General features: G+C 34.9%; 1 protein-coding gene across 2 annotated transcripts; it reads left to right on the top strand.

Annotated features, from left to right (window-relative positions):
* Window positions 1-2,667: 2,667 nt before the first annotated feature.
* Window positions 2,668-8,337, top strand: LOC142618568 (G-type lectin S-receptor-like serine/threonine-protein kinase At5g24080). 2 transcript variants are annotated; one of them, XM_075791512.1, is made up of 5 exons: window positions 2,668-3,005; window positions 4,813-6,164; window positions 6,262-6,442; window positions 6,676-7,129; window positions 7,693-8,337. In XM_075791512.1, exons 1-5 carry the CDS (start codon window positions 2,755-2,757, stop codon window positions 8,032-8,034), a joined length of 2,580 nt encoding a protein of 859 aa, XP_075647627.1. In that variant the 5' UTR covers window positions 2,668-2,754; the 3' UTR covers window positions 8,035-8,337. The 2 variants fall into 2 exon arrangements, with proteins under 2 accessions (XP_075647627.1, XP_075647628.1); XM_075791513.1 differs by having other exon boundaries at window positions 2,869-3,005; window positions 4,750-6,164.
* The last annotated feature ends 5,950 nt before the right edge of the window (window positions 8,338-14,287 follow it).

The raw sequence follows: 14,287 nt of genomic DNA, 5'->3' as shown, positions 1-14,287 counted from the left end.
GGTTGGATTGAAAGAGAATTGGATGAGACTAGGGTTAAAGTTAGGGCTTAGATTATGAATCAGATATAGGAAATTTAAAAATCTAAATTTTTTAGATAGATAATGATGTCCTATCACTATTAGGAGGAAGTATATCCTATTACGTGTATATATTTCCTCCCTCTTACAAGTTGGTGGGACCCACAATCGGTGGGTCCCACCAACTGTGAGAGGAGAGAAACATACACCTGTAACAGGGTGTATTTTCTCCACTATTAGAAGTTTCAACGAATACGGGCAGAGAGAGAATTTGCAATGTCGTTTTGAGTTTTGATAGAGAGAAATGCCATAAAGTTCCTTGATTTTACTATTTAAACAGTTATTAACAGTTAACACTTACACGCGCCTCTGGTTTTATAGCCGTTTGAAATCGTGCTGTCAAAAAGTCAAAACACACGTGAATATTGTGATTAGGAAAATATGATAAGTGTTTTACATATTTGAAAAAAATGAGTATAATATTTGTCACTTTTTGTGTCTTTACACTGTAAATTTAAAAGAAGAATTTTTATTAAAAAATAATTTTTTTCTAGAATTTCCATGAGACAGTGCAGTTTCAAATGATAATTTGGAGCTCAATAAATCTATCGATATTTGACTCAATTAATTTTACACTTAATTTCACAATTTGTTGTTTTGTATAATAATGAGTAATGGAAACTTTTTGTTCACGACTGAGTATATGAATGATGAACCTATTTTTTTACATCAATCAATCACGCTTGTACAAGTCAATAAATTGTAAATAAAATCGTTAGTGTGTGTTTATAACTTCTAATGTACCAAATGATCACTAATGCATTTAGTAGGACATTATAATTTTCCAACCTTTTGAATAGAGTTGTTTGAATAAGGTGTACCTACAAAGACAGTGAAGTTAAAAATGCTATACTTTGAAAGGGTGTGATTTGATAATGCATTACCAAACGCCTACAAAGGACATGCTCGTGGGAATGCCTTCCAAGTTCCAACTCGTGAAAAACAGTACTCCCTTACAATATACCATTAGACAAATTCCTTATTGCTAATTTGGAGACCCACCCGCATTGGAGATACGACGACAAGCTATATTAATATTCTTATTGTAGTTAAAATAGGATTTGAAAGTTTGAAATACACAACTTTGTTATTGAGTTATTGGAAACCACATAAATATATATACAACTTGAAATGATATTAATTAGTTATTGACTTATTTAATATTTATGGATGGAATATGATCAAGGGTTTTGATGATTTTTTCTTTTGCGCACTTGTGGTTGTATCTTACTCTGCACGTTTAATTGAAAATGATGGGCTAGCCAGACAAGGATTTTATACTTCAATTCAAAGAAATTTTTGACGCATTTGATCTAAATGTCAAAATAAAATTTAATGAGCCTCAGATGATATATGGTTTTGCAGAGTCATAATATAAGTGACTAAATTTCAATAGTTGATTCCCTTGGTCCATTTAGACATGACTATCCACCTTACAAAGTTGATAAATGTTGAAAAAGAATTGCACATGAATTCCCTTTCAATATCAATTTTGGTTTATTTATTGTTAATGTCTGATATGTCGTGCCATTACAAGAGAATACAGAAATCTACATCCGATATAAATAGAAATTTCCTGCTTAAAAGTTCAAAGTTAGTTTAACCTCTTGCTCTCTCCATGATACACACAACCAACTTATATGAGCTTCATAGTACAATTATATATAAATGTTAATTATTGTTGTACACGCTACCTTACACACTTCAATTAAAATTGTGTTTTTATGAGTTATAATTTTGAAATAGTCAACTCAAAACACGATTTTAGTTGTATATCTCGTACACACAATGTGTATACTATAATCATTCACATATTGTATGAACACTATCATCTTTTTTTTTTTTTTTGGTAAAAGTATGTACACTAGCATCATTCATATATAAATGTATATACAAATAAACATGTATCTAATGTAAATCTTATATGTGAGAGAAAATATATATATATATATATATATATATATATATATATATATATATATATATATATATATCATGCTCATGCACACAAAGTTTAAATGCCATTTGTAATTCTTAAGTGGCAATGCTATTGTGAGTTTCTGATCTTGCTGGAGGCAAAGTTGCACACTAGATGCCATCCTTTTTCTGATAGTTACTGCCAAATTTGAGTTAAGGCCAAAACAACAGGTTTCACTATAACCATCTCAGCCAAATGATAATTTCAGATTAAAGCAATCCAAGTCTTGATGTAACGCCAACCGGCCAACATGAGCTCAAAAAGTCATCATCCTTCCCCAAAGGTCTGGTACCAAGTCGTACCAGTCCATATATACTCCAACTAAGCTAAAGTGTGAATATCTGAATTTTAAGGCTTGCCAATAATTAGAGGAACGTGTCCACTGTCCAAGGCCTTTGGCCTTTCGGACTGATCACAAACTCTACAGTCCATTTAAAGACCACACAGCAATAAACACGTGCCACAGCCGCAATATCCAATTATATCTCTTTACCGACCAATATTTCATGCAACCATTTTCAAAGTGTAGCTCACCTACCTCTATATACGTGTTATTATTATCCATCTTTTTTGGCCGCATAAAACTCTCGGCTGCTTGTAAGTTTTAATTCATCAACTTTTTTTTCCATACAAAAAGACTAGCTAAACCTTTTTTTTAACATCAATACCACTTTCCACTTTAGCTTAAACTTGATCCCATGGCTTCTTCTTCTTCTTCCTCTTGGATTTTGCTCTGCTTATGTCTAGCCAGTTTTGGTGCTTGCATGGCAGCAGCTAGCCACATTGGTTTGGGTTCGAGACTGTTGGCTAGTGAAGAACAGACATGGGTTTCGGATAATGGCACGTTTGCTTTCGGGTTCACTCCAGCTGAAAGGCGTGATCAGTTTGAACTGGCCATTTGGTTTGCGGAGCTTCCTGGAGATAGAACGTTAGTGTGGTCAGCAAACAGGTAAGTTTCAATGGACATCATCTATTTAATGAGTCCTTTATAGATTTGGTTGTTATTACTTAATTATTAATTGTGCATTGATGGTCTTGGTTAATTTATTATCAACTACCACTTGTTTAAAAGAACTTAAGCTATTACTATTAGTAATATATATATATATATATATATATATATAATCATAGATTACCTCACACTCGTTAGTATATTATGTCTAGACTTATCATTCATTTTACATTTTAAATGTATATGGATATTAATAAAAAGTGTGTATATTTCATATTTGATTATATAAATTGTGCAATAATAAGTGTGAAACAAAATTTTATGTAAATACACCGTGTATAATATACTTTTCCCATTTCTGTGTATATAAACAAAAATACTTTGCACAGGATCAAAACTAGACTAATCAAATATTGTCCTTGTTTTTCTAAGAAATACGGGGCATATACCAGCATGATAGTTGTCTTGCATAGTCCACGAGAAGGTCTTAGATATATAGGGTTTGTTTAGGATTCACTTATTTTATTGTAATTGAAAACTTTTTGCTGAAAGTGTTGTACATAAAGGTAAAAGTTAGTTGAAATAGTACAGCGAGACCTATAAATAGTACCAAAAAGTGTAGTAAGACCCATGAATAGTAGCAAAAATAAGCTAAATAGAAAAAAAAATTGGCAAAAATAATTTTTGCTAAACACACATGTAGGGTCCGTTTGGATAGAGCTTATTGCTGAAAACTGAAAACTAAAAACACTGTAGCAAAATAATTTTTAAATGTGTGAATAGTGATGTGGAACCAATTTTTAATATTTTTTTTTAATAAAGTACTTGTGGGTCCCATGAACAGTGCGTAAACAGTACAGCTACGGTGCGTGAACAGTGAAATTGGTCTCTGCACACTGAAATAACGTGCATGAACAACACCGGTTACTGTTCATGCACGTTGAAAAAAAAAAAAAAAAAGAACGACAAAATGCAGAATCTGCAAAACGTGGCAACAATAATCTGTATCCAAACCGACAAAACGTAGGATGCGTTTGGATTGCTTTTCTGGCATTCTGCGTTTGCGTTTTCCTTTTTTATTTTATTTTATTGAAAAGCGCATTTCACATGGGATTTTGTCTATCAGTGGGTCTCATGTACTGTGCGCGAGACCCACTACCTCTTTGAGCAGCAAAATTTTCACTAGAATGTGTCTATCAGTGGGTCTTGTGCACTGTTTTTTTCAGCAACTTTTTTATTAAAAATGGGTCATTCGACACTATTCACACATTAAAAAATTGTTTTGCTACAGTATTTTCAATTTTCAGCTTTTAGCAAAATAAGCGGTATCCAAACACACCCGTAAACTCATAAGTAAGAAAACTTTAAAAAATAATAATAATAACAGCAAATAAAAAACATGACAAAATATATAAGTCAAGAGAAAGAAGTAAATAAATAAAGAAGTATATAATAAATTGCCCGGATGCACGTTGCGTTTTGTAAAGTTGCTTTTTCACGTTTTACTGTTTATGAACGACCAAACCGAACCGACACACCCCACTGATAGTTACTGGTTTTTGACTGTTGCAACAAAGCAATAGTACCCCATCACCCAAGTTTGTAGAACTTTAGTGTTGCAGAGTCCTTGAAAGAGCCTGGTACTTAATAGAGTGGATATGGTTACTGGTTTTCTAACTTAAAAAAAGAGAAAAATCATGAACCATTCCTCCATCTCTAGTCTTTACTAAGGCTTTTGCAGGTAATATATGATCCGATTCCTTAAGCCAACAAATTTCATTTTCTTCTCAATCCAATATTATAGAAGCTCCCCGGTCACCAACAACGCAATCTTGGAGCTCGACAGCACCGGAAACCTTGTCCTCATCGATGGCGACACCACTGTCTGGATGTCCAACACTTCCGGTGCACGCGTAGAATATGCAGTCATGTCAGAGTCTGGCAACTTCATCCTCTATAACACGCCCAACTACACTGTATGGCAGAGTTTTTCACACCCAACTGACACTTTACTCCCAAACCAACCTCTCACGGTCTCATTAGAGCTAACAACATCTAACTCAGCTTCACAAGGTGGCTATTACACTCTCAAAATGCTTCAACAACCCAATTCACTAACCCTCGCGTTAACATACAATTTGCCTGAAACTTATAACAACTTGCCAGAATCTTTCACCAATTATTCCTACTGGCAAGCACCTGATATATCAAATGTGACTGGGGATGTTGTAGCAGTCTTAGATGATGCTGGAAGCTTTGGAATCTTTTATGGGGAATTCTCGGATGGTGCTGTGTATGTGTACAAGAATGATAATGATAAAGGTGGATTGTCAGCAACCTCAAACATGACAACAAGGTCAGCGGTTCTTCGAAGATTGTCACTTGAGACTAATGGAAATATACGTTTGTATAGATGGGATGATGATGTAAATGGCTCGCGCCAGTGGGTGCCAGAATGGGCTGCAGTTTCAAATCCTTGTGATATTGCTGGAATTTGTGGCAATGGGGTATGTTATTTGGATAGGAGCAAGACCAATGCTTCTTGTACATGTTTACCGGGTACTTCTAAGGTAGAAGGTAGTAGTCAGTGCTCGGAAAACTCCTCATTGATTGGTAAATGTGATTCACAGCATAAATATCCAACATCTGAGTTTAGGATTTCAACGGTGCAGCAAACCAGTTACTATTATTCTGATTTTTCTGTAATAGCAAATTATAGTGATATTGCCACTGTGTCAAAGTGTGGGGACGCTTGTTTATCAGATTGTGAGTGTGTTGCTTCTGTTTATGGGCTTGATGATGAGAAGCCTTATTGTTGGGTGTTGAGGAGCCTGGACTTTGGTGGGTTTGAGGACGCTGGCTCAACTCTCTTTGTGAAGGTTAGGTCTAATGGTTCAAACATACTAGAAGGAAATTCTGGGGGTTCTTTAGAAGGGTCCAAGAATGCAAGAACGAAGGTCTTGGTCATTCCAATTGTTCTCAGCATGACAGTACTCATTGGGCTGCTTTGTTTCTTATTGTACTATAACATTCATAGAAGAAGAGCTTTAAAGAGAGCCTTGGTGAGCTCCTTGATCTTATCAGGTGCTCCATTGAATATTAGCTACCGTGAGTTACAAACCAGGACATGGAATTTTAGCCAGTTGCTTGGAATAGGTAAGCATAGAATACAATGCTAATTTCAACAAACAGAGGATGTTGTATTAATTATATGGTTTTTTTTTTTCATGTATAAGTAATGCTTCTTTTACAGGAGGATTTGGGAGTGTATATAAGGGAAGCCTAGCAGATGGGACTTTGGTTGCAGTGAAGAAACTAGACAGGGTGTTGCCTCATGGAGAGAAGGAATTTATAACTGAGGTAAACACTATCGGCTCCATGCATCACATGAACTTGGTTCGGCTCTGTGGATACTGCTCTGAGGGAACACAACGGTAAGCAATGTTCCTAGGTAGTCATTTTTGTTATATTTTGACATAAATGTAACATCTAAAATGTCCACTGGGTATTTGAGATTTATGAATGATATGGTTTAAAGCTGTAGTGGACATTTTGAGATTTTGCATTTAGATCACCTCATAATTTAATATTGATATAATTTGAAATTTAAATTCTTTCTAGAAAAATTATTTATGATTGACATTTTATTGTTTGGCTGTTTTGGCAGGCTTCTAGTTTATGAGTTCATGAAAAATGGGTCCTTGGACAAATGGATCTTTCCTTCATATAATTGCAGAGACAGGCTACTAGATTGGCCAACACGCTTCCATATAGCTGTGGCTACTGCACAGGGAATTGCATATTTCCATGAGCAGTGCAGAAATCGAATAATACACTGTGACATAAAGCCCGAAAATATTTTGTTAGATGAGAATTTCTGTCCTAAAGTATCTGATTTTGGACTAGCTAAGTTAATGGGAAGAGAGCTCTCACAAGTCGTCACTATGGTCAGAGGAACTAGAGGCTATTTAGCTCCAGAGTGGGTTAGTAACCGCCCTATAACTGTAAAGGCTGATGTTTATAGTTATGGAATGCTTCTTTTAGAGATTATTGGGGGAAGGAGAAATCTTGACATGTCTTTTGATGCTGAGAACTTCTTCTACCCTGGATGGGCTTTTAAGGTATCCTCTGATGTCTTTCTCAACTTAGATCAATGCAATACTTTTGGATTCTTCAGGAAAAAAAAACTTTCGAGATTAACTTCTCATAATCATGATAAATAGAAACGATCTTTAAGAATAATCATTAAGGTGAAGATATGCCCGGTTAATCCCACAAGACTGTCATTCTATCTACTAACCAGCCCTTGGAAACTCTCTGTAGAAATAGGAGCTTGTGCATTGAGCATAACCAAATGTTCTCATCCAAAACATTAGATAGGCATAACAGCCCGTCTACTTCTATTCATGTGTCTATTTTGCTACTCTTCTTTTTTTTTTTTTTGGTGTGTGTGTGTGTGGAGAGAGGTCTATTTTGCTACTTACTTCCAAGCAAAATAGTATTCCTAATTGTGTTTTTCAGGACAACATCACAATATTGTCGAGTGACATATGGAAGTCTACCCTTAGGCACAACATATATAGATTCATGGTCTACTCATTTTTTTCTAATTGCTTGTACTCGTAAACAAAAGTACTAGTTGTATGACTAATTCTTAACCATATCAATGTTTATTTCCTTTTAGGAGATGACAAATGGGACGCCAATAAAAGTTGCAGATAGGCGACTACAAGGGGCAGCAGATGACGAGGAGCTTGTGCGAGCTCTGAAAGTCGCATTCTGGTGCATACAGGATGAGGTATTTACAAGACCTTCAATGGGGGAAGTGGTGAAGATGTTGGAAGGATCAATTGATCACATCAACATGCCACCAATGCCACAGACGGTTCTGGAATTGATTGAGGAAGGCCTGGATCAAGTATACAAAACAATGAAGAGAGAAGTCACTCAGTTCAGCTCCTTCACAATCAATAGCCATCATTCATCTCAAGCTACATGTAGTTATTCCACAATGTCACCTAGATAGTAAAGGTGACTCAAAACAAATTTTTGTTTGGGCCATGAAATTGGTACCATGGATTGTCAAATAGCTAAAAGTTCCTAATATTGCGTTGAGCATACGTAAATTTCATCAAACTTTTGTATACGTATTTATTGCATTCTTTGCGTCAAAATGAGATCATATATAAACAAGTTGTCGACAGTTTAAAGTGATTCTATACACTATATATGTACATCAAATTATAATACCAAAGTACTCAAGCATCAGCTCAATGACCAAATCAGCAAAGGAAGTACAGGAATTCATTAGGAAGTAATTTAGAGTTTTAGACATCATTCTTGTTGGAAGAGCTAAAGCCAGTTAAATCATCATAATACTTTGACCAAAGCGTCACTCCTCCATATTTAGCCAAGTTCTTAATGGCAGGAAGAACTTCTGATGTGAGGTTGGCTGCTCCTGCTGGAATTAAAGCCACTTCCAGCAGCTTGAGATGCAGCAGGCAGTCCTTAAAAGATCCTGGTTGCAGGAATATCTGAAAGTCCACTGCTTCCAAACATCTTCAAGGTTAGGCAAATTGCCTGGACTGTACTGGCATGGTGGGTTGTAAAATTGAGCCCAAACATAATCTTTCCAATCTGAAGGGCATCTCCAATGATCAGGGAAAGGACACTGAGGAGTAGCAGTCAAGTACACCTTCTTACCATGCTTGCTACACACCGCCAATTCATAAACTAACTAGATTGTTAAAAACAAAGCATGGCATTTTAACTCAGAATTTCACATAATTATGGAGCCAAGTCTTCAGTATCAAGGCATAAGAAATTTTGAATTTTATCACATGGTTATTGTGTTTATTACTTTATTTATTCTTTCTCATGTCAATTGGTTAGTACATTAATAATTGGGCTTAATTTCTCTAGAAGTCTAAAATTGACTAAGCCATAAAATTTGGGATCTAAACTGGTAACTAAAGAAACCAATTCAAAGAAAAATCTTGGAGGCGTAAAGATCAGTCCATGGATATTAGCTCAATTGAATGGAGAAGAGGTTTAAACTTTAAATGGCTATTGCAGAGGCAAGAAAAAAAAATCCAGAAATTTGCGGCCAGTACTGCCTAGCCATGAAGATGATATTGTTGCTGCCACTGCCATGAAGGCTAAACTCCAATAGCAGCTGGCATTCCACATGGAAAACACCACCACAACCAATCATAACAATATTCATCTCAACGAGAATTCAACTATCACCACCATCAAGATCAACAACCCATGTCGAAGGTTGGACTCACCCAATTAAACACCAAAATCGATCCACCTATGAAGGAATACACAGCAGGGAATCACTACACCCAATCAAGATCAACACTAGGCTGTCGTCTTGCTAGTATGGAGACCTGAACCATGTGGGTCGACGTGTACGTGGTGATCATGATCTGGTTTGAAAGCTGAGGAAGGAAATGCCAGAGAAATATAGAGATATGAAGAGATGTGACCTGTCTGTGGTTGAACCATTCAAAGGACGCGTCTGCGCGCGTCCTTTTCAACTGAATTTTCTTTTTTGGACAAAAATTATTTCCTACAAGGATTCCCACATCTTTTGGAAGGATAAGTGAAGACACCTCCCGTAGGATTGAAATTTTTCTCATTCTTTTGAGTGTCAGTGGACTAAGATTAAGATACATGAATACAAATCCTTGTCCGAGATGATCTCCTCTGATCACGCTAGGATTTTTTTTGTTTTTTTGTTTTTGTTTATTTTTGCATAACTTACACACGGTCATATTTCAAACACGAAACACAATTTTAGTTATATTAGTAAAATGATATTTTCAAAACACCATTTTCAATTACGATTGTGAAATTTCACAATTTCAGTTGAATCTGTGTCCCTGGTGTAACTATCACCTCTCCTTCGGCTTATCTCTTGCTTTCTCCAGTCAAGCCTTTATAGCCAAGCAAAAAAAAAAAGCGTGTTATGGACTTGTTGCAATTCTTGACAACAACACAATAATAGACTTCTTTTGTCTTTGTTTTTTCTGAATAAACTGTATTACTCAAACCAAAACAGGGGAAATGCAGAAAGCTAGGTTTAACCATCTCTATCTGGAATATAAGCATTTTCTTACAAGTCACAGAAATAATTTCGTGGAAACTTACAACTGATAATTTTCTGTCTTGGGCCCAGTGATGACAAAAAAAATTTGTACTTCAAGGAAACTTCATAAAGCTGATTATTCAAACTGGTTTATGAATAAATAGTGTTCGTGCTTAATGTTACAACCTACAAAGTATAAAAAAAAAAGTATGGCAATGAATCTACGTTTGTGAGTGTCTCACAATAATTTCCCCATTGTTTTTTATTTTTTAATCTATGGTTCTGAGTAAATTACTCACGCACTGACTCTCTAAAGTCTTCACGTCATTTGTTTGCCACTTCAAGCAGAGATGTTATGGACATGAAGAACAACCCCAGACTCTACTGCAACGACCTGGCCATCGTCAACGAGAAACAAGAAAGGCGGGTTCGGTACCACGAGACTAGAGCTCAAAACTTGACAATTGCATACCTCATACTGCTTGGAATATACACAATAGCAATCTCACACAGATCATCAACGTCTCCGCAGTGCAAAAACTGGTGGGTTCCTTTTGCCATTTCCCTCTCGTCCTCTATAATATACTTCATGACCTTTTTAAATACTGTGAACAAGTTTTACTGGACACAGTATCATCTAGACCTGAACTATCTGGATCTGCAAGTGATACATATGAGGATACGGGAAGCTGAATTCGAGTCAAAATGTCACAGTACGAGTGAACAGAAGCTTGATCCTTTGGTGCTGTTCAAACGAAAACTCTATATTGGCATTATCGTTTCAGCTTTGATTGCTATTGCGGTTATCCAATTATATACCTGCAGGTTTCTTTTGTGTTGAAATGATGTTTTTTGAAGACAGAGGTATATGTACTTAATAAAGAGAGCTAAATAATGCCAGGATCTAGCTGATTAAGCAACACTCCCTTATTTTATTATCTTTCCCCCCCTCTTTTGGGAACTTAAATGTCTTATCAATAATAATAAAATAAAATAAAAACTGAAATAGTGGTTTTTTTTTTTTTACAAAGATAATTACAATTTTCCAGCAATTTAATTAAGAACCTAATTTAATATACCTAAATAATAGTGGTCATAAGTTATAACTTTTTTTCTTTTTTTCTTTTTTTTTTTGTGTGTCTAAAAGCTCCAAGTTATAAATTGTAAAGCTAGATGAGATTGACTTGTATTGCTAATCACTAGGCTTAACAGATGGCCCTGTGTACATAGCCTTCGAAGCAAAGTACTAGTAATTTCTCATGGAAGAGGGATATTTGATTTGGGAAGTTAAAAGGAAAAAGAAAAAGTTTCATAGTGGGCGAAACAAATAAACAAGGATCTTCAACCCCCCACCCCCCCCCGCGGGCGGTCCCCAATAAAGGTTTCATTGAAGGAGAATAATTTAAGGCGTTTGGGGACCTTCGTTTTCTATTTTAAGGAGTTTGAGACCTTTGTTCTAAGCAAACAAATTCTAAAGTTCTCTACTATATAAACTTTGCATTGGATTCATTGTAAAAAAAAAAAAAAAAACAATTTCACATGCAAAGATATGGTTACCAAGGGCTTTCTACAATGAGCATAGGCCATCAAGCTAAACCATGTTCAATTCTTTACTTTCATTTTTTTTTTCCCCTTTTTTCAACCACTCAATAAAATTAATGTATTAGAGCCAAATTTGCACTTGGCAAAGCATTGAATCGTGAATAGCAAAAACCAATTTTTTCAACAAAAAGGGGGGGGGGGGGGGGAGGAATTGCATGGTGATGTGGCGTCAGACGGTTTTACCACATCAACCCTAGCCATGTAATTGGCCACATCAACTTGCCATGCTTTACAATGTGTTGACACAAGATCCCACCATGCCAACTAGGCATTACTGTGTCACATCATTAGTGCATGAGCGTGATGGACCTAGGATTGTAAGCTAGGGAGGGCCCGAAGTATAAGCAAACAAAATTCCAAATGAGGATATCAAGAAGATTTTGAATTCTATTTCGAAGACCTTTCCAAATTGGCTACTATAATAGAATATTTTGTTATCGGTGTGTATTGTTATACCGTTTCAGAATTATGCACCAGATATATATATATATATATATATATATATATATATATATATATATATATATATATATATATATATATTTGTATTATTATTATTACCTATACAATTATTTAAGAGGCTTCTCCTATTTGGATTCCTCATTTTTTATTTCAAAAATGCTCCTACACCTCTATGTTTAAGTAGAGACAAAATTAAAGGACAATCCGATAAAAATGCAACTCTAACTCCTACTAAAATATTGCCTAAAAAATATGATCACTCCCCTGTTAATTTTTAAATTGCTTTTATTCACTTATAAATTAGATTTTCAAACTAAAAATTATATATATAAAATAAAAAAAACATAGTTTTTTTTTTAATTTCTACAAAATAAGACCACTAAAAAAAAACACCATTGCACGCACAAAGCGCGTGTGATGAGACTAGTTATTATTATTATTATTTATGGTACTTATTATTATTGCTAAACTAAAATTTTAAAATTGATTATCAAATGAAATATATAAAAGGACTAATGAATTGAAGTAATGGTATCTTTGAAAATAGAAAAGAATGTAATGGCAATTGTAAAGGAAGCCCCTTCCTAGGAGCTTCCCATCTACCCTCCCACATTTTATCATCACCAACTGTTCAATCTTTTTTACTTCTGTTTTTCTCTCTTACCTCTCATATTCTCAAAGTCATCACATCCCTCATCTTCTCCTCCAGGTAACTCTCTTATCTAACCTCTCGTCCTTTTCTCTTTTTGAATGTCATTTTCGGTTCAACTTCTTTCTACATCTTTAATTTTTTATTTCTCATCTTCTAATTTTGTTAGTCTCTTCCTTGACTTTCCGCCACGGCCCACCATCATGTAGTTTCCTTTAAGTTTGGTTTTTATTTTGTACATTTATTTTGTTTTGTTTTTAAATAAAATTTGTTTTGTTTTGGGCTAAACATTTACGTGGATTTGGGCTGGACTCTAGGTTGGGTTGGGCTGATGATTTTAGAGGAAAGGGGGCAGATTAGTTGGAAGAGGGGGCCCAAATATAATTATATTTTTTTATAGACCAAAAATATACCTACTAACTATATATTTTTTCTCATAAGGCGATGCTAACATGCCTGTTTGTTTCAGCTCTCCCAACTCAAAAAGCACGTTTTGAAACTACAAATATAATATATGTGTTTGGTTAGGTATAAAAAGCAACGTTTTAAAAAAAGTTGCATTTTGAGTTTGTAAAGAGAATGCGCATTTGCATAATGGAGCTGTGAGGAGCATTTTACAAAAGCTCCTGCGCGTTGATGAATCTATCCGTTGGGTTATTAGTTCAGTTACCAAATTGCCCTCATTTTTACTTAAAACTCTAACTTTGCCCTTTGATAAATCAACAATTCTTTATGCCAGATTTCTCACTCCAACATAGACCCATAAATCAACCATCCTTCACGCCAAAAAAAATAAAATAAAAAATACCGTGATTCTTCTTCTATTGCTGCAGGCTTCTTCTTCAATTCCAACATAAACCCATAAACTCACTACTGCTGCAGGCTTCTTCTTCTACAATTGCGGCTTCTTCTCTCTCTCTCTCTCTTTTTTATGTAATATATTTCTTTCTATCTTGTCTTTTGGGTGAAGAAGAATTGTATTTTGGGTGAGGAAGAAGACCTGAAGAAGAGAAGAGACAAGATGATGGAGGAAAAGAAAATATATTTGACGAAAATGGGGGAAGAAACGAGTGGATGAGAAAAAAGGGAAGGAAAAAAAATTTGGTAGTGAGTGGGAGACGTGGATATGATGTAGGGAAATGTACTAAATAAAAATTACAATTGTGTTAAGACACAAAAAAATTTCATAATAGTTGGGGTATCAAATATTTCATATGTCAAAATAAAATTAAATAAATTAATAAAATATTAGACTAGGATTGACCACAACTAAAAACAAAGAGTATTGTAAACATATTGTGACATTTTATTATATATCTAAACTTTTTAAATTAGTACCATTTTTTTTAGAAAAAAAAATAGTGCTATTGATAGAATATTTTTATAACAATTTCATAATAAAATTTACATAGTAAGTTGTTATTGGTTCTCATCTAGACCTATTAGTGACATTATTTTTTTTCCCCTACC

This window comes from Castanea sativa, chromosome 12, assembly GCF_040712315.1.
Source record: "Castanea sativa cultivar Marrone di Chiusa Pesio chromosome 12, ASM4071231v1".
NCBI lineage: Eukaryota > Viridiplantae > Streptophyta > Magnoliopsida > Fagales > Fagaceae > Castanea > Castanea sativa.
The sequence above is the reverse complement of the archived record's forward strand: the minus strand, read 5'-3'. Positions and strand labels throughout refer to the sequence as shown.

Coding starts and splice junctions, on each gene's coding strand:
- LOC142618568 (XM_075791512.1), top strand. CDS start 2,755: ATGGCTTCTTCTTCTTCTTCCTCTTGGATTTTGCTCTGCTTATGTCTA. Junction 3,006..4,812: donor TTAGTGTGGTCAGCAAACAG/GTAAGTTTCAAT, acceptor CCAATATTATAG/AAGCTCCCCGGTCACCAACA. Junction 6,443..6,675: donor TGCTCTGAGGGAACACAACG/GTAAGCAATGTT, acceptor CTGTTTTGGCAG/GCTTCTAGTTTATGAGTTCA.